Source organism: Chlamydomonas reinhardtii, chromosome 14, assembly GCF_000002595.2.
Source record: "Chlamydomonas reinhardtii strain CC-503 cw92 mt+ chromosome 14, whole genome shotgun sequence".
NCBI classification, from domain to species: Eukaryota; Viridiplantae; Chlorophyta; class Chlorophyceae; order Chlamydomonadales; family Chlamydomonadaceae; genus Chlamydomonas; species Chlamydomonas reinhardtii.
The window spans coordinates 4102328-4124012 of record NC_057017.1 but is presented as its reverse complement, the minus strand read 5'-3'; the positions used below and the strand labels follow the sequence as shown (position 1 = coordinate 4124012).

The following is a 21685-nucleotide window of genomic DNA, read 5'->3' as shown; positions in this document are numbered from 1 at the left end:
AACGACTACAACCTTGAGAGAATTTAAGTATGTAACGCACCACTTGCACGCGCTGCCCCGAACCCCCGATCTGCATTGATTATGCCCGCAGGCCAAAACTGCGTCAGGTCATGGTTACATACCAATATCAATGAGGAGGCTGGAGCGTTAGCAGCAGCAGTGGCACCACTCCGGCGCAGGGTCTCAGGGTCGCTCATCGTGATCCACGTGCATGCGGGGGTAGTGGTGCCCTTCATCCGTCCCACCATCCGCGCAAACTGCGGGTCGCTTGGCTCCCCCAATGGTCGCTTTGGTTTCTGGAATGAACTAACCCCCCTCCGGGCCCCCACCCCCACGGCTGTGCTGCGTATGCCCAGCTCGTGCATGACCGGTGATCGATGAGCACCCGGCTTCGCGTGGTTGTGGCGTGATGTGCAGCCGTCCCGTCCCAACGCCCCGCTGGTCAATCTTACTTGCTGGACCGCAACAGCACCGCCACGGGCCTGTACACGCCGCCCCGCATCACGCACGCACTCCTCCCAACCGCAGGGCCGCCAGCTTGCTGCGCCGCAGCATACCGAAGAACCCCAGCACCAGCCAGCGCGCGCCCTGCGTGCACTGCCACAGTGCCACGCAGCGACGGCTGCAGCTCCACATACTCCACACCCCCAGCCAGCTGTCCTATCAAGCCGGTCTATCTGTACGTGGTTGCGCACGCGGCGCCACTTGCTCTGGCCCACTACTACAGCTGTCTCTAAACCTGCTTCACCAGCGGATGCTGGCTGCTGAGGGCCGCGCCGCTGACGCCCTTGGACCGCTGCCAGTCTGTAGCCACTACGCCGCGCAAAGACCGGCACCACGCACTGGAGTCCATACCGTACACACGATGGCGCCGCCCTCGGCGTTTCCAAACTCCGCCCGCACCAGTTCCAAATCCGCCGCCGTGCAGCGGTCGCGGCGCCGTCGCCATGTCACGTCACGGCATTCATCATGATCGACTGGACATTGCTAGCGCTACCGCTACTGCTACTGCTACTGCTGGTACTGCTACTGCTACTAATGCTGCTGCTACAGCTGCTACTGCTGCTGCTAATGCGCCTGCTTCCACTGCCGGTTGCGCTACCGCAGCAGTTGTCGCAGCTCCTCCCGTTCCAGCCGCTGCTGCGCAGCGTCCCCGTCCAGCCGCGAGCGACCAAAGTCCAGCAGCACACAGCGTGGCAGCAGCAGCGACCCGCTGCTGGCGGCCCCGGCCGCAACGCCGCCCCTGGCCTCGTCGCGGGCGCCAGCAGAGGCACCTGCAGGTTGCGACGTCGACGGCCCAGCCAGCCCTGCCGGCAGCTGCTGCTCCCCGCGCAACCCGCCTGACGCCGCCGCCTCCAGCACCACCACGTTTTCGAGCCGCACGTCGCCGTGAACGAAGCCCGGGCAGGCGGCCTGCACCACCGCCAGCGCCTGCAGCGCCGCGCCCTTTACCGCCGCCGGTAAGGGGCGCTGCAGGCTCGACAGCGGCTGCGCGCCCGCCACCCGCCGCAGCGCCAGGAAGCGGACTCCATACTCCAGGTCGCCCCAGGCCTGCAGCTCCGGCACGTGCCGCCCCTGCAGACGCTGCAGCGCGGTGTAGGCGGCCACCTCCCGCTCGTACGCCGCCAGCCCGGAGCGGTCCGGCCCCAGCAGCTTGATGACGCAGTCCACGCCATCGCACGTGCCGGCCATCACCAAGCCCTCACTGCCGGCTGCGAGCGTTTCGCTGAAGCGCAGGAGCACGCGCGACGGCCGCGGCAGATTGGCAGCACCAGCAGTAGCAGCGGCTGCTGCTGCTGCTGTTGCCGCAGGAGCGGCGGCTGCGTCTGCCACCGTGCCCGGCGCCGCCGTCGGCATCTGCTGCGGCTGCCGCTGCTGTGCCGCCACCACGGCCCCGGCCGGCTCTGCAGCCGCAGTGCCCTGCCTCCCAAGTTGCTGCAGGCTGCCCTGCAGCTGGTGATAGCTGTCTGACGCCTGTTCCAACTCGCTCCTGCAATGATGACAGCCGCAACAGGTCGGCGGATGGCGATGGAGCTATCAAAGATACGTGTGCGGGTACCATCAGGCGAGGACGGCAACATGCATGCAGTAGACGCATTCCATGCAGGAGTAGAGCATCCGCCTAGTTGCGCACTGCTGTCAAAGACCCATATATGATGGACTCACTGGGTCGGAGTGTACTGCTCGTCAGAGCCAGTACGCGCTCCCGCATCCGGCTCTTCGGCACTGCTGTCGTTACCACCGCCGCCAGCACCAACGCCGCCAGCACCACCGCCGCCATCCGTAGCCGGGCCCATGCCAGTTGGAGACGTGTCCATGCCCATGTGCTGCAGCGGCTCTTGCAGACATACCGCGCGGCGCAGCGCCCGCCACTGCAGGAACGCCAGGGCGCCGTACACCGTCGCCGCCCTGCTGCGCCCACCGGCATCACCTGGGGCCGGCGCGGCGGAGGTGGTGGACAGGAAGGGGTCGGACACGTACAGCAGGCGGCGCCGGCAGCCGGCAGCACCCGCCGGCGGGCAGTACACCAGCCACGTGGCGAGCCAGCAAGAGATGAAGCCGTAGCAGATGCCGCGGGCAATCATGTAGGTAAGAATCTGCACGCCACAGGGTACACATACAGGCAGCAACGCTGTACAAGGGCCCGTGGCCAACCGAAATATCCGAAATCAAAACCGGTCTGACAATGTCGCAACCGCTGCATCAGACCAAGACTGAAGCCTTGCAACTTCAGCATGGATGTATTGACGGCGGGATGCCCAGCCTATGCGCTGCACGCAGCCCCACTTGCCTGGCTCAACACCGCGACAGCGATCGCGTGCCGGGGATGGCTGTCGTCACGCCATGCTTCACGCAGGTCCAGCGGCTGCCCCTTGCCGACCATGAGCTTGCTAATAATCTCCAGCTCGCCAGCACACACACACTTGGGCTGCACGCGGCGGCGCTTGGCGGCAGGACCCGCCTCGACCTGCGCAGTCGCCTCCAGCTGCTGAAAGCAGGCGCTGCCACCGACTGCGGAGCCGCCACCGCCCTGGCAATCGCCGGCCACCTGCTGTTGCTGCTGCACGTCGGGCACGCCTGCTGTCATTGGCCGTGGTTGTGGTGGGGCGCATGGTGGCGGTACCAGTGTTGCCTCCAGGAGCTGCTGTTGCTGCTGCTGATCTTGGCTTCCTGTGGCGTGACCCTGCCAGCCCGAGCCGCCTGCGCTTGCCGCCGGTTCGACCATTTGCGGTGTTACTACATCGCCAACGTCGGCGCTGATGCCGCAGCCGCTGCTACTGCTGTTCACGTCGTATACGTGTCCTATGGTCATAAGTAGATCCTGTTTGTACCGGTAGTCCACGGCGCTTGAGGAAGGTGCCACCACCGCCGACGCCACCGCAGCTGCAGAGCCAGCGGCGGCGGCGGCTGCAGAGCCAGCGGCGGCGGCGGGGCCAGCGGCGGCGGCGGCTGCAGAGCCAGCGCCGGCGGCTGCAGAGCCAGCGGCGGCGGCGGCTGCGGGGCCAGCGGCGGCGGCGGCTGCGGGGCCAGCGGCGGCGGCGGCTGCGGGGCCAGCGGCGGCGGCGGCTGCGGGGCCAGCGGCGGGTGCCTGTTGGCCGTACACAGGCCTTGCTGGACCGCCAGTGATCATGCTGCCCTGGATGATGGCTGATGGCGGCTGCTGGCGCCAGATTGCACGTATGCCCGTAGCAACTCGGTTCAGCCGCAGAAAGGCATTTGCGAGCACGCCAAGAGCACGAGCCCCAGTCACGGCAGATGCCATTGCAGTGGCCGCGTCCGCCTCGGAGTCAATGCTCCCGACACATTGAGGTCGAAGGAGCCTACGCTCAGGCGGCCATGCAAGAAGGAAGGGGCACGAAGCGTGGGAGGTGTAGTAAGAGAAAGGTGCTGCAAGCGAAAGTTCTTGACCGTAACAACGGTCAGAACACCCAAAACGAGAAAATGGGTGACAGGATGCGTGAGTTACAGGTGACCCGATTGCAGTCGGTCGGCCTTGATTGACGCCTCCTACTTGCAAGGCGGGTAAGATGCTCCACATAGCTGGTGGGTGGGCAACAAGCTATCCGCACTCATGAAGCTAGCTCGCATGCACGCGTGTCGGAAGGTCTCACAATTGACCGTGTGACTGGTGCGAACCGCGTCCGAACGCTCCCCGCGCGAAGTTTGCCGCAGGCCACAATGATATGCCGACCTACCGCAAGTCCCGGCCGTACAGCTCGTCCGCCTGGTCCTGGTGGTCACGGATGGCATCAACCAGCAGCTGCTGACCATTGCCAGCATTGCCACTGCAGGCACCGCCCTCACCGCTGCCGGCTGCCTCCTGCTCCGGCTGAACGTACTCCCAGTGCTGCACGTCGTCTGCCTTCATCTCGTATATCTGGCCGCTGGTGTGGGCTGCCTTCCACGTCACAGGATGCACGTCGCTGTCAGGCAGTGGCGAGCGGAGCAGCTGCGCAGCAGAACGCTGCTCATCATTGCCTGTGGTGATTGGCCCCGTGCACAGTGGACAGTCGGTTAAGCAACGGCAGGGGCCTGCAAATGAAGGTTGGTGAGGACTGTAACCATAGCACGTGGTCAATAAGGCCAGGCGGCCTCCCAGCGGCTGAGAGGTTCTTGCGACTCGCATCGGACAGGCAGCGGACGCGGCGGCGGTTGTCCCGTGTACGCCGCGCCAAGCACGCCGTGGCCAAGGGCCACCTGCTGCTGCTCAGACACAAGGTAACATGCACAGGTTTCCCAGCGGATGGCTTGTGCCTGTGGTTTTGTAGTGCTTGTACCGCAGCTTGGCCTGCCAAATGAAGTTGACCTTTTCACACTGCATCTACGGGTCCTTGACAAAGTCATTCGCCGTTCAAACACCGCGGGCCGTGGTTTTGCTCAGGTTCATAGCCTGTGAGCAGGCCCCCGCCCATTCTGACACACCAACCCGGGTTGCTTCTCACGCCTAGCCCCGCCGCAACTGCTGCACGACGTCGGCACACGCAGATTATGAATAGGATGCTGTGCGCGTGCGCCGGGGCTGCAAACAAGGCCGCTCACGGCTCGATCTTGATTTTAGAACGCGCAATAGCCGGTGTTCCCTTATCTTGGTGGGCGCGGGGCTAATCCAGGTTGGCCGGCGCCCCAGCGGGCTTTGCCCCGAGTGCCCTCACCCAAGCTTTACAGCCGTTGCCTTAAAGTTAGCCCACGGCTAATCCACCGGAGCTGGATGAGAGCGGCCAAAACGGCGAGTGTCATCCCTCCGCCCACAGCGGCAGAGGTAGGTCCCCGCGATGGCCAGCGTACTGTACTGCGCTCTTCACGATAGCTCAAACACGTACGTACTACACCACCGCGGGACAGTCGGGACAGCGGAGTCTTAGCTCAGGAGTCTGGGCTAGCACAACCAACTCACCAGCTCCAGCCGCGCTCCCCACGCCGAGGCCAGCCGCCACAGCTGCACGAGCGAGTGTCCGAAGGTTGGGTGCGAGGAGAACACGAGCCGCAGGCAGATCACGCGACCCCACCTTAAATGGCAGCCTTTAGCTCAAGCGATTGGGTCTCTACTGTCTCAAATTCAACAAGCGCACCTTGAATGGCAGCTTTTAGCGCTAACCGCTGTCGAACAGTGAGGCATGCCGCTTGGTCCGCTTCTAACAAACAAAAGGCGCTGCCAGCTAGTTCATGCTCGCCAAAGCCTAGCCCGGAAAGAGCGTCGACAATTGGTTGAACTCAGGGCAGAGGGCAGGTCCACTCCCATGAAAATTTGGGCGAGTCGTCAAAGTGCGCGTTCGGCCGCGCTAATCTATATATTTAATACCCATTAGCAAAGTAGTCTATGGCACCCGGGGCTATATCGTGGGCGTTCCTGAGTTCATTCCCGCCTCGCCGCGGGTCGGGGCCGAGCCCATGCTGAGCGTCCGCCCAGCGCCACCGCGCTTGTTTTTACAAATGCCGCCCGGCACTGGGTCTTGCAACGATATAAACTACAACACCTGCGCGCTAGATTGCAAAAACGGGCAAACGTAAGGAAGATGGCGCGCATGCTCTGACAAAATGATGTAGACCAGGGCACAAGTGGTGCTCTGGGGGCAAGCGCCGGCCCTATCTGTCTCCTTATAACATATGGATACTATAACTGGCGCGTGCCGGGGCGTGCGGGCGAGCACAAGGGTCTGCCAAGTAAGTCTCCGGGCTGGGTGCCACGGGCACACAGCTGCCGCGGCGCTTGGCCTTCCCCGAGCTCCCCGACACGTTCCCTTGCCGCGTTGGGCCACGCAACCCGGTTCTGCCTCGTGGCCGACATATCCTCGAACACATTTTGTTACATGCATGTTGGCCGCACGCCTTGTCGGTGTATAAACCGCTTAGGCAGGTAGGAACCTCCTCGTCACGCCTAATCAGCTAGCACGCAGCCGCGCGCGCAGCCTGATCTCCCATGCCTCCACGCTAAGCCATTCTTTCTTACGAGTGCATCAATTAATGCTTAATTGTTCATGGAAGAATGCATTTAGCTAGCACTGTGGGCATGCATGCACATGCGTGCCATCTACACGTACGCTACTACTATGCGCGCGCACGCTTAGCTTGGCGTGGCTGCAACGCCTGCTGCTGCAGAGGCAGCAGGTTGGTGATGTCGCCCAAGCCCGTGCGGGTGCGCCGGGGCTGCTGCTGCTGCTCCTGTTGCTGCATGGTGTAGCCAAAGATTTCCGTCATTGACGTGTCTGGGTCTTCTGTCCGCGTGGCCACTCCGCGCATGGAAGTAGCACCCATGACTGCCGCCGCCTCCGCCACACCCAGCAGTGCGCCTCCTGCCACGGGGCCTCCGTGGTACCAGGTGCCTGCTGTTGCGTTAGCCATTGCTGTATGCTGTGGTACATGGAAGGCGCTACCTGGCGGCTCCAGGGTTGTGCCGGCAAAGGTACCATCCAAGAAAAAGGGTGCGGCTGGCTGCGTGGGCAGTGCTGATGGCCACATAGGCTGCTGTAGCTGGGAGAAGGCAGAAGGAGCTAGCAGGTTCGTTGCAGGAAGATATGGTAGTGCCTGCTGCATCATACCACCCGCTGCGGTCATAAATGCGCCCCCTTGCTGTGTGTCCGCCAGTGGCAAGAATGCTGAGATGCTACAGGGAACCATATGCTGCGCTTGACAGGACAGGCCTCAGACACTAGCGCCTCTGTGTACGATGCAGTATCATTTGCATCCAGGACACCATAACACGGGCGCATATCTGACATGTAGATAAGGAGGTTGTGTAGGTCGGTTTTGGAGGATATGCGGTCCAGGTGGGGGATGGGCGTGTCGGATGGAAGGTGGACGCGCATACCGAATGCCCATACCGAGAAAGTTAGGTCCGGCATCAAATGAAGCCGGGTGTTGTTGGCCAGGTGCATGCCACGTGTAGCTGTGAAGTCGAAGTCGCCATCTGCAGAAGCTTCCAGTCGCCATAACTTCAGGTTGGGGTTGCCGTGGAAATCAGAGGAGATGGCCACCATGCGGTCGGTTGATGCCATCATGACGTAGTCGCTCGGATCGTGGCCAGGCAGTAGCACAGTAGTCAGGGTGTCGCGGATTACGCGGGCATCAGCGACAGGCAAGGCGCTGGTGGTCTGCACATGTGTACACAGATAGGGGGCAACCAATCAAGGAAGGCAAGCAAGGAAGGTATTAAGCAGCCGCATAAATCAGCACCCTCGCTCCCACAACTCACCGCAACAATGAGTTTTGTTGCAAGCCGGGCTGCTGCAGTATTGTTGAACGCGGATGCTACTCGTGAAGTGTCCTCCGCAAGGATAGGCGTGGGCGGCACGGGTGGCTCCGAGGGTGGTGAATTATTGCTGCTTTGGGGCGGCAGTGGTGGCGGCGGGGGCACAGGCACACGGCCACCACCAGAGCTGGTCAGTCGCTCATGCCAACCGCGGAGAGAATCAGGGCTGAAGCTGGTGCCAAACAGGGACTTGACGGCAGACGCAACACCCCACCAGAACACGTTGCGGCTGAGGTCTGTCAGCTCCACGCTGTTGCTGCAGGTGCCAGCAGCAGTGACAGGGCCCTTTGACTGGGCCACGGCCCAATGCACAAGTAGCTCTGCCGGTGAGATAGTGGACCCGGAAAAGACAACACTGGGCTTCTCAAGGGCGGGCGGATTGGCAGTCACTGCGTTGGCAAGTGCGTGGGCGGCGGCATTGAAGTGGGTAGCTGGCACGGCAGCAGTGCCCGCCCCCTTGCCGCCAGGCCGCCGTACTGCCGCGGCCAGCGTACCAGCCACGGTGTGCACGGCAGGCAGCGGAAGACGCACAAATGTCTCGGCGGATGAGTTGTTGACGTGCACTACGGCGACGCCGTTCCGTGCGTCGACTGCCACACCGGCAGGGCTGGAGAACGCACGGGCTGTGCAGCTGCTGGTGGGGTCGGTATGGACTGCAACGGTGCCATAGATCTGATTGGCCTCCTCCTCCACCTTCTTCGCGTCCTTCACGCAGCCCGTGCACAAGTTGCACTTGTGGTCCCGGTTCGTGGGCTCTTTCCAGCTGGGAAAGGTTGTGTGAAGCACATAGGTGAAGTCCAGGGGGCCCTTTCCCCAACGGACCGTGCCACTGCAGGCCCCCTGGCACCAACTGGGCACCAGCTCCTCCGCCACAGGCTCCAGCGCGTGAAACCCCGTTGAGTTAGTAGTGGCGCCGTGGCCCACACACCAGCCTCTGCGTTTGCCCATGCCAGCCTGGGCAGACACGTCCTGTGGGTGCACGAAAGGGCGAGGAAAGGGGCGAAACCGTGTCAACCAACCGGTGCTGGTGCCCATGCCGGCGCGGGTGGTGGCAATCATATGTCCATAGCATATGTATGACACCGGGTAGGACATCCGAGGCGCGGGTACGCGAAAAACGTGCAGGCCGGGACCGGGCGCGAAACATGCGAATTCCCGCACACGAATTGCGTCCACATATGCGCGCCGTTTGGGCTGCAAACTTGGGCTGCGCCCAACCCATATGCCCTAGATAGAACTTTTGGAGCTGTCGGAATTATATCGGCCAGCCCGGACAAGAGCGGACATCAGCGGTTCCATGCGCGCGCGCCGGGGCAGCTCCAGGACGCGCCAGATTCAGGCACGCCGCGTCTGTGTGCTTGAGAGACCGCATACAACAGATGGGCGGCCGCTGGCATGTGAAAATACGGCCCTACCAGCCAGTCGACATGGTGCGATGCTCCCGCACAAGAACCCTGTCGCGCAATCGCTCGTTATTGCTCTTCCGACCCGGCAAACAAGCCTTACGTGAGGTCTAGTTAGAACTTTTGCGGTCGGGAATTTCTTAGCGGCGCTGCGCTGTGCGCTGCCGGTCCAATCGCCAAACCGCTCGCGGAACTAGTCTCCCCGCTCCCTCGCTGGGCCCGTTAAGAAATTCCCGTCGCGACAGACTGGTCGGTATGGTAGCAAGGATTGCATTATGCCTGGCTGGGGCATCTAATTGCGCGCGCCGAGCACCTGCACGCGACACATGCTCACCGCGCACAGCCAAAGCAGCGCCACAAGTCCGCTCCGAAAGCTAGGGGCTTTCATACGTACTTTCTAAGACTATGAAGGTTGTTTGGAACCGATAGGGACAGCTAGGGCCGTGGAAGTCGGCCGGTCGGTCGGTTCAGTCGCGATTGGACATGGTGGGACGCAGGGCGGCGAGTTTAATGCTAGGCCCCGGGGCGGGGACGTTCTAAGTACATGAATGGCCGAAAACCGCGGCCGAAGCAGCAAAGCACGGTGGTCGCCCGGTTTCGGCGCCATCGCGATGGGAGTGGACCTGCCCTCTGCCCTGGTTGAACTGAACTGGCAGACTCTCCCACGACCGAAAGAAGGGCTTCACGGATGGTCACCATAGCTATGAAAGCATGTCCCCGTGTGCTAATCTAAACACGCTTCGTCAGCAGGGCAGCATGGCCTAGTGTTCAACAAATTGGGAGCAAGGAAGGCACCAGGTGCGCGGATGCAGTTTTGGAGCTGCGCTAAACGACCCTGCACTTAAGTAAGCTATATGCGGCAGCGTATAGGTGTCTCCTGGGCTGCTCACCGCCCATTGGGGATGGGGGCTTTGAAATCTTAGTCCTCCTCACACACGCGTGCTATTTACCCTCTGGTTATTCCTTAGGTCTTTGACAGTACATAGTAAGAATAATTTGCTGTAAATGGCTGGTGAAGCCATTCGGGCTTGGGTGCCCTGTGTGTGTGTGTGTGTGTGCGCGTGTACGTGTACAGTGCGGAGGAGAGCGTGTCCCATCCAGGGGAAGATGTCTCCCCTGGTCAAACCCTGGGTGACTCCTCCGTTGTGAAACCGCTCCCCAGTACCCACTGTCCGTACTCTGGGCGTGTGCGCGCTCTTCAGCTGTAGTTAATCATCGCGCAGTGCTAGATCTGCCGGTTTTTCCCAGGCCAAGCAAGAAAACACCCTAACTCACCGGCCCCGGCCGCGCTCCCCACGTCCAGGCCAGCCGCCGCGCCTGCGCCAACTGAAAGCGACCAAAACGTACATCCAAACAGATTGCAGATCTAAATGAAGAGCATGCGCAGATTGGAAGGCTGCACGTGCCCGATGCAGTCTCATGGACGGGGAGGGACAGCACGCAGCGCCTCAACAGACAAACAAAGCTGGCGTCTGCCCCCAACCTCACTGTGCACCACCGCTGCCCAGCGACCACCCCTGCGCTGCGGCGTGTCGTGGCCTCCCCGCCACTCCTCGCGCAAAGCCCTACTCACCCGCTCTTTTCGTGCCAGCAGCTGCGCCTGCACAAAATGAATGCGATCACAAGGCAATGCAGGGAGTCAGTATCACCAGGGCAGAGCACATCACGCCCCGCTAAAAAGGGCCAGAGCCCGAGGGGCGCGAGGCTATGGCGGATGCAGATAGTTATCGAATATCGACACTTGAGCCCAGCCACTAGCCAGCCTCCTGGCCAACCCCCCCCCCCCCCCCCCTGGCCTCCATACCCTGGGCAGCCTCTTGAACTCCCCTGGCCTGCATCCCCTGTCCCGTCCCATACATTCGGGGTTGGGCCCTGATAGCATGTGCTGGCTCGGCGTCTTCGGGAGCTGGGACTGTCCCCTCTGTAACATCCGCATCCATACATTCCCGTGATTTCGAAACCCCGCACGGCAGTTACAACATCCATATCCAGAGCATGCCAGCTCTGCGGACCTCACCTTGAGCGTGGATAATCTGGTCCGCCCTCGCCGGCCTCAACCTGGCCCGCTCGAGACCCGCCTGGCTCGCAATCTGCAGGTCCTCCAGCGTCTCATAGCCACCCTCCCATAGCCGGCGCAGGTCCTCATCGGTGAATCGGCTAGCTCCAATAGGCCCAAGCCATTTCTCTAAAGGCACGCGCAGGCCGACCCAAGCCATCGCCTGGGCTTTAACGTACCATCATAAGCTACAGTATTACCGCCTGCTATGTGGAACTACTGTAGAAACGCCAATGTTAGGCAGTGGAAGCGAGGAACGAAGTCTGGCCTCTTGACTTGAGCGATTCTTTGAAGTTTGGAATTCTCAATAATGTATACAGTAATTTGTGCTGGAAGCTTGATACTGCACTTTGGCGAGCTGTGCCAGTTAACCGAATGAAGGAAAGCGTGTATCGACATCACCCATTAGGGATGGGGGCTTTGCAATCCTAGTTCTCCTCACACACGCGTGCTATTTATCCTCTGGTTATTCCTTTGGTCTTTGAAAGTACATAGTAAGAATAATTTGCTGTAAATGGCTGGTGAAGCCATTCGGGCTTGGGTGCCCTGTGTGTGCGCGCGCGTGTGCGGGAGGAGAGCTTGTCCCATCCAGGGGAAGATGTCTCCCCTGGTCAAACCTCGCGCATGGTGCACTGCACGCCTTGGGCAAATGTACTGCTTAAACTTGCTCTTGTATCAAACATGGCCACTTCCGGTGCTCGCTTGTGTGCCTTCGGCGCGCAGGCCGCATGTTGATGGGCAACCGGGGCTCCTGGACGGATGGCGCCACTTTGCTGGCCCAGCGTGCCCCAGGCATTGGCATCCGTGCCTTCCCTCGCGGCTATTGGAGGTGCTAAAGCGTTGCGACGTACATGGGCTGGTGGTGAATGCCAGTAAGTGCTTGCGGTCAGTGGACGGCTAGGCTTGGGCTGGGTTTGTGCCCCATGGTAGGTGTGCGCGCGCGGGGCCTGTTTGGAGGGTCGGTCTGGGTCGCTGGTGGGGCGGGTGGAGGGCGGTGGGCCCGTAGAGTGGCGTTCTGGTGTGTTGATGGTTTGGTCAGGTGCGTTGGCACAGACTTGTCTAGGCGTGGGTCTTCGGGCCAAGGCATTGCGCGTCTCTGACGCCAGCCATCGTCTGCGGACGAGAAGATGAGTGGTGCTTGCGTGTGATGGGGATGTCGGCAGATCTTTGGCCTGTCGCGCCTTCTTGTGCGTGGGTGCTGCCGCCAATAGACCTAAACGGGATGAGGAGTGTTACGTGACGATGTGGCTTTGGCGGGCTTCGGCTTGGCTTCGACTCATGTGCGTAACACTATGAAGGTCGGCCGCCAACCAGGGGGCGGGTGTTGTCTCTCTGGGTCGCAGATGGCCCCTCGCGGCGTGGGTACGGCGTGCCCCCGCTTGTCGGGCTGTCCCTTAATTGTAATCCGCATCCTATCAATCATTCAACGTCTGGAGTTTATCAACTCCTTAATACTCGCCTCGACTGGATTGTAGGTTGCCGCGGCCTTCGCAACTGGATAGTGGGCCAACTGGGTACTGGCCCGCCTAGCATGCACAGCGGCCGGGCGCACAGGCGGCGGTTGTGTTGGCTTGCCCCTTCCCCCGAAGGGGGAGGGGAGCCTTCCCCCGAAGGGGGAGGGGAGGAGCTCTTGCGGTTGCATCGAGTTCCCATGCATTGCGTCGTGTTACAATTTGTGAGGGCGGCTCCGCCGCCGGAGAGGGTACCTGCAAGCAGAGAAGTGCGGTCTTCGTGCGGGGTTGGGAGGGCGAGCCCGAACCGCCGTGTAGCCACGCAAAGATAGAGCGTAGCCAGGGACGACGGCGTCAGTACTGACAGAACGAAACTCGCAAAGTAGCGAGCGCGACACAGCGCTCCGCTACTTAACCGGGCCCACCGCCCATGCCGCGCATGGGCCCCAAACAACAAACACACACACGCCACGCCCCTTCGGGGCCCACAACTGTGCACACTCCGAGCGCAGGAAACCTTGGTTCCCCGACAACTTGCTGCGCTCGAGCGGAAACCATCAGTTCCAGGGGGGATAGCCGTTCATGGGGAACGGAGTGAATAAATCACAAGTTTGAAGTGTCGACGTCCAGTCCAGACGGCGGCGGGGTCGGGGTTGGGCATGACGCAGCCAATATGGATGGTATGCTTCGGCCTCCACACAGAACAAATGACAAGCTCAACTGCTCAAGGCCCAAGCATTTCTCAGTCACACCGGAGATCTTTCGCGAGTGATGGCAGACGACAAGCCCCAAACAAGATTACAGCCGCCCCAACCACTGTATAAATCAGACTCAGCAGACTCAGGCTCCGAGTGCGCAACTGGAGAACTGCAAGGAGAACTGGGGACGAAGGGAGCGCCGGCATAAGCTAACTCCATTCCGCTGCATTGCATCACATACTGGCAAGCACCAGCAGGGCCCCAGTGGGCACGTCCCATCCACCTAGGGGCCAATGCATGTCCTCTCCTCTCAGGCAGGCAGGCACATGCGCAGGGGCGGGGGCCACACGGCATCACTCGCACTGCCGACAAGCCCCAACCTGAAACCGTGCAGCCAGACCTTCCATTACTTTCCTCGACGCGCATGTACGACGCGCATGACCGCCGTCATTGCGTGTGGCCCATGTCTGTGCCTGATAGATAGGCGGGCGGGAGGCCTCACGCCCCCGCCACTGTCGGATCAAGTGGTGCACTGCTACGCCACCAGTACCGCGGCCCGCCGCGGCGCCACTGCGCACTTGCGCAGCACGAACGCTGAGTAGCAGCCGTTGCCACCTGCGTGTGCGCATGCGTGCAGCGGCACGGGGAGCGGCAGCCGTGGCAGGGGGTGCGTCCGCAAGTGCATCGCCGTGCCCCCAGCCAAGTGCGTAAGGACAGCGTTCGAACCGGTGACCTCACGCATGCAAAGCGCGCGCTCTACCACTGAGCTAAAAGCCCTGCTTGTATGACATTGTAACGCCTAAACAAGAACACAACCCCAAGCACTGTAGACATCTGACGTCAGCCACCAGACTGGCCGGGCGCCCACGCACGCAGGGGCAGCGATAGCACATGTGCTGCTTGCCACACCCGGCCACACCACTTGCACCCCTGCCCCCACTCCCCAATCAATCCCGACTCCCCGCTCGCCACTGTCCCACTGTTCTAAGCTGGAGGCCCTGCTAGTATGCTGCCCGGCCCAGTGCGTGAAGACAGCGCCTACCCATTGACGCGACATTGGAGATGACGCGCCGCAGCACTGCCCGCCGCGCCCCGGTGAGCGGGCCCTGGCCCTGGTCCCACTGGGCCATGAGTTGGGACAGGGTGGCTGCGGAGCGGTCACCGTAGCCCACCAGCACCAGCGTCTGGTTGGGGAGGGGAGTGGAGGGGTTTGTGGAAGCAGGGGTGGAGCGTAGGAGCGGCGCGGCGAAGGGCAATGTGTTGGGGACGGCCGGACGGGGTCGGCGCTGCACACAGGCAGAAGGTGGTCGCAAGATACGGTACGGCGGCTGCGGTGCTGAGGCGCCAGCCCCCGACCAACCTGTCGGCCTCCTACCACATATCAACACCTTCCTTTGCGCTTTCCCACTACACGCACACAGGCACACACACACACACACACACACACACGCACGCGGCTCACGGTCATGGTGTCGCAGCCTATGAACAGCCGCCATATGGCCGCCTGTGCCTCGGGCGGCACACCCGCCCAGAAGGCGTAGCCCCAGCTGGGCGAGTGCGCGGACAGCGCCTCAGGCGTCAGCTACAGCCGGCGGCAGCAGGGGCACACGGGAGAGGGGGCGGGGGTAAGCAGACTGGAGGGAGGACAAGCGCAGATGGCGGTGGGGGAACGTGTCACGGCACTGAAACGACTTGCCTCGCGCCCGTCCCCTGCCTCTGCCGGGGATCTGACTGGAGGCCACTCCCAGCCCTACGCACCCCGGCGACCACTCCACACCCCGTCCCTCTTCCACCACGGCAGCGGCACACAGATACACACACACACACACACACACACACACACGCACACCTCACCTACGCACACGCACACGCACACAGTGGCTCACCTGCACCAGGTCTGCCTGGATCACCGTCGGCACGTCGGGCCGCAGGCTCAGGTCGCCCAGCACGTGCAGCCGCTGGGGCTGCGGGGGCGGGGCCGGCCCGGCTGACGGCCCGGCTGACGGCGCGGCTGACGGCGCGGCTGACGGCGCGGCTGCGGAGTCGTCGCCATCGTCAGAGCCCCCAGTGGTGGTGGCGGTGCCGCCTGTTCGCCCGCCGCGGCGGCCCCGGCCTCTCGCCCGTGCCCGGCCCCGGCCCCGACCCCGGCCCCGACCAATCCCGCCAACCACGGGCACGCCGTGCAGTCGAGGGCTTGAGGGCCTGTCGCCACCACCACCTCCCCCAGCGGCGCTGCTCCCTGCCCCCGCCCCTGCGCCTGCACTCCCGCCGCTGCTGCCCGCTGCGCCCGAGCTCCTGCGGCCTGCCGCCGCCGCCGCCGCCACCAGCTCCGTCATGTACAGCTCAGCCTTGGACACCTGGGGAAGATGGGAGGAGGCGACCAGATGAGGGGGGGGGGCAGAAGGGCGCGTGCGCACGCGTGTCTGGGTGGCGGTGGGCGGTGACAGGTGCGTGCAAGCGTATCACGGAGTCGGCACACAACTACCATGCACCACACCCTCCCGAGGTCCCCCTTCCCCTCCCAAAGTCCCCCCCTCTCCGATGCCTCCCCCTGCCTCCCCCTGCCTCCACCTTGGTGCAGTCCACTTCGAAGCCCACCGCCGCCTCCACCAGGTTCAGGCACTGCAGCAGCACCAGCGCCCTGGAGGAGCAGGGCAAGGCGGGAGGGCGGGAGGGTGGGCGAGGGTTCAGGGTCTGAGGGAGGGTGTCAGTGAGTGCGCATACTACACAATGCAATGGAAATGTGTGCATCAGGGCTTCGTGCTGGCCGCGTGCATGGCATGCCCCACCGTGCAGGAATGGCGCCCCGTCGCCCCTCATCCTCGGCCTCACTCGGAAGTTGCTGCCGCAGACACAATGCACGCTGCGCCCGCCAGCCCATACGCACCCACTACCCCCCTCCCCCTCCCCCTCCCTCCCCCAACCTGCGCCCCCACCTGCCGGTGCCCGCCCCGAAGTCCACCAGGCGGCCCGGCCGCTGCGGCACTGCCGCCAGCGACACGCCGCCTTCCTCCACAGCGCCCCTGCCGCCGTGATGCGCCGGCTTGCTGGCCTCCGCCGCCCCGCCCCGTGCCATCACTTCCTGGTCCTCATACAAGCCACCACCGACGCATATGCTGGCACCTCCTGCTCCAGCCGTTGCCGACGCCGGCGGCGGCGCCAGTAGGGGGTTGGGCAGGTCGCCGTGCGCCACGCAGTCCCACACCAGCTTCAGCAGGCAGCGGAAGGTGATGCTGCCGTACGTGCCCTCACAGCCCTCGCCATCCAGCCCACGCTACAGACGGGGGAGACGTGTATGGGGCGGGGGGGTTGAAGGCCGCAATCGCCCTGGCAGCACGGCGTCCGGCGCGCAGTGGGCGCAGGGGTTGAGCGCCAAACCGAAGGTCCCCTGAACTTGTATTTAGCACTTACGTGTCGAACTGTAACATCTATGTTGTTGAGCTCCTCTACGCATTGCATTAACAATAACCAGGCTCGGGGCATGGGCGAGATGTCCGAAATTGCATACTTCAGTGTTGCTGGTTGCATCTTGATACATGTGCGCAGGTTACAGTATCCGTTTTGTGCTATGTGCGTTGAACAGTGTCATGCGTTGTTGGATGCTGTCCCAATGCGAAAGCTTTGCGTTCGCGCGCTTCCGCACGAGCACAGCACACGAACCCTGCCATGGCTTCCTTTCCCCGTGTGACCCTGACACTCATTCCTTTGCCCCATATCCTCCCCCCCATATTTGGAGCCAAAGGCCATGCCCAGAACGCCAGTGCAACACTGAATGCCATGTTCGCATCAAAACGGGCTGTGCATCAGCGCTGTAAACACGGGCCAGCACTATTATTCATAAGCATCCCGGACAATTTAGAGGCACTTGACCGCAGATGTATTGATACTATGTACGTTGCATAAGAAGCACCGTTGCAGCTGCAAGCTTGCCGCCACTTCGGTTGCACCAGTGCCGCGGAGGCATTTCGCTCATTGAGTATCATAAAATAAGTGCAATCTTTCAATAATTGATCTTTGAATAGAAAACCGACTTGCGCAAGCATGCTGCCAAACGGCGTTGCGATGCCGCTGCCTTCCGAGGATGAAAGCGCTGGACCGAGTGAGCTTGATGTGCCTATAACGCGAGAGGAGGTGCGTCGTGAGTGTGGCGGAGACTCACCAAAAGTCCCGGCTCCCTGCAGCCCCAAGCCAGCCCTAGTCGACGGTCGCGTGGCGCGCATCGTGACACTGCCGCCTGCACGACGCAATGTGATGTGCTCTTGCAAGGCTCCCGCCTAGTGCAAGGCGGGCGCCTCCCCTGCCGGCAGCCGGCCCACCGCATGCCACGCCACGCCGCCACCACCACCACCCCCGCCCCCTCTGCCCCGCAGGCGCTGCTGGCGCTGGTGGCGGCGGTGTGCACCGCCTTCGTCAGCCCCGTGACGCGGAAGGACGTGCAGCGAGCAGCTCGGGTGCGGGTGCAGTGGGGCGTGGGCGGCGGAGCACATGGCACACAACCTGCCCGGGACCCTGGGCCGCTGTGGCCCTCCTGTCCCCGCTGCAGCGCCCACCTGACCCGCCATACCTGTCCCTGCTGCTTCCTTTCCCCCCATCTTCGCAGGCGCTGGTGCCCGGCGTGTCAGACTCGGAGCTGCAGTCCGCCCTGACCTCCGCACAGCGGCACCCCCACGCCCAGCCGCAGCACACGGCGTCGGCTGGTGCCCCTGTTTCCTGCGGCCCCGTTCCCAGTGTCGGTGGCGGCGCGGCCGGCGCCCGCACCACGCCCACTGGGCAGCGGTCTGGGCTGGAGTCGCAGGAGGTGCTGGCTCGGCGTGTGTTCTCGGTCAGCGTCGGCCGCGTGCTGCAGCAGCCCTGGCTCCAGCGACGGGCGGCGGCGGGAGCGCCAGGCGCGCCGGGTTCAGGGGCAGGCCCCAGCGCGCAGCAGGCCGCACAGGCGACTGGGCACGACCAGGACGAGGACATCGCGGCGGCCTGGTCGCAGCTGACGGAGGCGCAGCGGCTCGGCTTCACCGCCGCGGTGGGCCCTGGGCTGGCGCGGCTGGAGGCGCGGCAGCGGGCGCTGGGCCGGGCGCTGAGCGAGGCGGAGGTGGTGGCGGAGCTGGAGGGCTTTGTGGTGGCGCCGGACCAGGAGGCGGAGGGGCAGCAAGAGGAGCGGCAGGGGCGGGAAGAGGAGGGGGAAGAGGAAGGGGGGCGGCAGCAGGGGCAGGGCCGGGAGGACAAGGCGAGCTCGAGCAGCAGCAGCGACGGCAGCAGCGACGGCGATGACTCGGACTCGGACACGGACTCGAGCAGCGACAGCGGCAGTGAGGGCGAGTGGCAAGAGGGCAGGGCGGCGAATGTGGTTGGGAGCGGGCACGGGCAAGGTCGCGAGAAGCGGCAGCGGCTGGAGTCGCGTTCACTGCTGCAACTACTCACGGCCGCGCCGCCTGAGGGGGTCGGCGCCTGACGCGGTATGGCCTGACCCGCCTGTGGGCCCAGCGCCGGCCTGCGTGGGACTGATGCCGCGTGGGACTGGTGCAGCACGACACGCGGAGGGGGGGGGGAGTACTGCACCATGGGCTGTGGCCGCGGCTGTGCAGACTAGGACACTGGGAGGGCAGCTTCGCGCACACTTCATGAGGTATTCTCGTAATGGGGCAGAGGTGCGGGCGTAGTGGGAGCCTGAATGATTAAAAGGTGGTGGACAAAGTGGTGGGCGCCTTGGTGCGCTCCGGACAGATCAATGTCCCAATCGGACAAGTGACGTTTTAATCGAAGTCTAGAGGTGCATACGCCAACACATAACCGTACAGCTATCCAAACCGTACAGCTACCCAGCTTGGAAGACGCATTAGGGCCCTCAGTTCACGCCATCTGTAGCCACAGGTAGGCCCGCGGGCTGGTGTGTCAGCCCCGACGCCACGCCGCTGAGGTGCTACACTGCTGCCTAGCTACCTAGTGCCTAGCCAGGGCCCACGTAACCTTCCATCCGCGATGTACCGATGTCACATCCAAGCCATTCGGTATGCACGGGCCCATCTCGCCGTCCGCGTCAGTGCGGTCTCAGCACTCGGGTTGTCTACTGCTGGTGTGGCGGCGGCAGTGGCGGCGGCGGCGGCAGGCACTTCCGGTGCTGCCACCTGTAGCCCAGCTCCCGACACAGCTCCGACACCGTCAGCTGTGCGTGTGCGGGTATGAGAGGGATCAGGCAGGATATGGGTGCGGCCCGTCGCTAGGCGCGGCACAGCATAGCAAGGACCGTGTGTTATGACGAGTCAACCACATGCAGCGGGCCACCCTGCCACACTCAGCCACGCCACGCACCTCAACATGTCTGGTCCCGAGCTCGGACTGGCCTCCCGGCCCCTGCCCCTGCCCTCGCCCCGGCAGCGGCACCTGGAACCGAATCCAGTCTTGGCTGCGCAGCGGCGGCACACCCGCCGGCTGCCGCCCGCCGCCCAGCCGCACGCCCGCCGCGTGCTCCACGTAGCGGTGCCTGCGCACAGACACACCCGGCCCCAAACCGACCAGCCCTTGGTCCGCGCCATGTAGGCTGGATCGCGGCGGCAGTCCCGGCGCCAGCTTTACATACCTCGCACATACCGTACCACAGCTCCAACACCGCACCCAATGTGGGCGTCACCCAGCCACCCAGCCCAGCCTCACTCACGGCGCCCAGAAGCCGCCCCGCTCGTCCATTCGCAGCCGCCTCTTGTAGCGCCTGGGGGCCCTGCCAGGGCCACCTGCTGCTGCTGGTCCTGCAATGCCCGCGCGTGCTCCGGTGTCTCCGTGTCTTGTGCTCGCCTCCTCGTCCACCTGTGTTTCCTGCTGCAGGTCCTCTGCCTCCTCCTCCTCCTCCTCATCCTCCTCGTCCTCCCCCGACTCCCCTGCACCTGCGCCACCTGCCTCTGACCCCTCCACCGCATAGCCCTGCCGGCGGGTGTGTGTCGGGTGGTGGGTGGGTCGGTGTGTGTGTGTGTGTGGATAGGGGGCGCACGACAGGTTGCATGCGTGGACCACTGCATCCGGCAGCCCCCCCCACACACACACGCCTGTAACTCCCGTCACCTTGTGGCCCGCCACTACCAAGTCCACCAACCCCCTCCCGAGGCCCTCCACGCCCTCTTCCCTACCACCATCCGCTCTGCTCGCCCGCCCCCCCCCACACACACACACACACCTGCCGCTACACTGCCCAAGCCGTGGCCCAAGCCCGCCCAACAATGCCCGCCCAACAATGGTGATGTACAAAAGCTCGCAAACGCGGCTGCAGTTTTTCCTTGCAGCGCGACTGTTTCCTTACGGGATCGGTTAACCCCTCCCCCCCACACACACACCACCCTACCCACCTGCGCCTCCCTGCACGCACCGCAGCCGCACGCCACTCGGTGCTCCCGCAGCAGGTAGCGCCCGGGCGGCCAGCCGCGCAGCGCCGGCAGCACCACCACCACCTCCTGAGGGGGAGGCATGTGCAAGTGCGTGTCAGGTGGTGAGGGGGATGGAGCAAAGGAAGGGCCAGAGGAGCGGTGCCGTATGTGGGGTGTGGGGGTTCTGGGCGGATGGCGGCAAAGGGGGTGGGGGGCAGTGGGGGGCAGTGGAGATGGGTGTGATGTCACGTTACAAGGTCGTGATGCGGGGTGCTGCGCATCAACAGCCGGTCGCCAACGCAGTGCTTGCTGTGAGCTAGACACGTGCCTTGGGCAGGTAGGGCAGCACCTGCGTGTGTGGGGGGTGGTGGGGGGGGTGGGCGTGAGGGGGTGGGCGTAAGGGGCAGCAGGCAGGTGGGAAGGGCGGGTGGCACAAGTACGGTAGTACAGTAGGAGCACGATGAACCCGCGCAGCCACCAGGTGGGTAGGTAGGTGCGCACCTCGCCACCGACCCTGTCTCCTTGATCCAACTGCCGGTCTGACCACACCCCGAAATCTTCACACCGCCACAGACGGCAGCCAGTGGAGCACGTTGGCGCGCACCGCCGCGGAGGCACACGCAGGTAGGCCGCGCGGGTGCACGCAACACCGCACACCTACCTGCACATCCGCCGCCAGCACCACCCGGGGCTTGTGCTTAATGCGCTGCGGCCAGCCGCCCAGACGGTATCCAAATGGGTTGAAGGCCGTTCCCCCACGCCGTCCGCCGCGATAGGCCAGGGTAATCTGGCGGGGGAAGCGCAGGGTGGGGGCCAGACGAGTGGGCTGCGCGATTGACCGAGGAGCCTCCGGACACCCAGCGGACCTTGAACGAATGTAGCGCGCCGCACTGTAACGAAATAGAACTCCCGGAGCTGCCCATGTGCTCGCGTAGCGCAAGCTCAAGGCCTGCCTCAACATCGCGAGGGTGTTGCGAGATCAAG

At 63.6% G+C, this 21685-nt stretch overlaps 6 protein-coding genes across 6 annotated transcripts; 1 reads left to right on the top strand and 5 right to left on the bottom strand.

Moving 5' to 3' along the window:
• Positions 1–102: 102 nt before the first annotated feature.
• Positions 103–5797, bottom strand: CHLRE_14g634150v5 (uncharacterized protein). The gene is made up of 6 exons (XM_043070479.1): positions 5571–5797; positions 5396–5437; positions 4197–4479; positions 2792–3821; positions 2167–2597; positions 103–1990 (listed from the first exon to the last, which is right to left on the bottom strand). Exons 3-6 carry the CDS (start codon positions 4367–4369, stop codon positions 1099–1101), a joined length of 2526 nt encoding a protein of 841 aa, XP_042917152.1. The 5' UTR covers positions 4370–4479; positions 5396–5437; positions 5571–5797; the 3' UTR covers positions 103–1098.
• Positions 5798–6292: 495 nt separating this feature from the next.
• Positions 6293–8077, bottom strand: CHLRE_14g634113v5 (uncharacterized protein). The gene is made up of 2 exons (XM_001692688.2): positions 7691–8077; positions 6293–7589 (listed from the first exon to the last, which is right to left on the bottom strand). The coding sequence occupies exon 2, from the start codon at positions 7494–7496 to the stop codon at positions 7050–7052; it is 447 nt and encodes a 148-aa protein (XP_001692740.1). The 5' UTR covers positions 7497–7589; positions 7691–8077; the 3' UTR covers positions 6293–7049.
• A 48-nt stretch (positions 8078–8125) lies between these two features.
• Positions 8126–11557, bottom strand: CHLRE_14g634100v5 (uncharacterized protein). Its single transcript, XM_043070478.1, has 4 exons — positions 11168–11557; positions 10724–10750; positions 10426–10476; positions 8126–8716 (listed from the first exon to the last, which is right to left on the bottom strand). The coding sequence occupies exons 1-4, from the start codon at positions 11364–11366 to the stop codon at positions 8649–8651; spliced, it is 345 nt and encodes a 114-aa protein (XP_042917151.1). The 5' UTR covers positions 11367–11557; the 3' UTR covers positions 8126–8648.
• Positions 11558–12860: 1303 nt separating this feature from the next.
• CHLRE_14g634000v5 (uncharacterized protein) lies at positions 12861–16947 on the bottom strand. Its single transcript, XM_043070477.1, has 7 exons — positions 16767–16947; positions 16292–16629; positions 15927–15996; positions 15242–15712; positions 14818–14937; positions 14398–14539; positions 12861–13970 (listed from the first exon to the last, which is right to left on the bottom strand). The coding sequence occupies exons 1-7, from the start codon at positions 16812–16814 to the stop codon at positions 13891–13893; spliced, it is 1269 nt and encodes a 422-aa protein (XP_042917150.1). The 5' UTR covers positions 16815–16947; the 3' UTR covers positions 12861–13890.
• A 130-nt stretch (positions 16948–17077) lies between these two features.
• Positions 17078–18993, top strand: CHLRE_14g633950v5 (uncharacterized protein). The gene is made up of 3 exons (XM_043070476.1): positions 17078–17486; positions 17726–17806; positions 17956–18993. The coding sequence occupies exons 1-3, from the start codon at positions 17397–17399 to the stop codon at positions 18799–18801; spliced, it is 1017 nt and encodes a 338-aa protein (XP_042917149.1). The 5' UTR covers positions 17078–17396; the 3' UTR covers positions 18802–18993.
• Positions 18994–18995: 2 nt separating this feature from the next.
• On the bottom strand, positions 18996–21677 carry CHLRE_14g633903v5 (uncharacterized protein). The gene is made up of 7 exons (XM_043070474.1): positions 21568–21677; positions 21363–21488; positions 21030–21050; positions 20684–20788; positions 20005–20264; positions 19659–19830; positions 18996–19512 (listed from the first exon to the last, which is right to left on the bottom strand). Exons 1-7 carry the CDS (start codon positions 21622–21624, stop codon positions 19414–19416), a joined length of 840 nt encoding a protein of 279 aa, XP_042917148.1. The 5' UTR covers positions 21625–21677; the 3' UTR covers positions 18996–19413.
• Between the last annotated feature and the right edge of the window lie 8 nt (positions 21678–21685).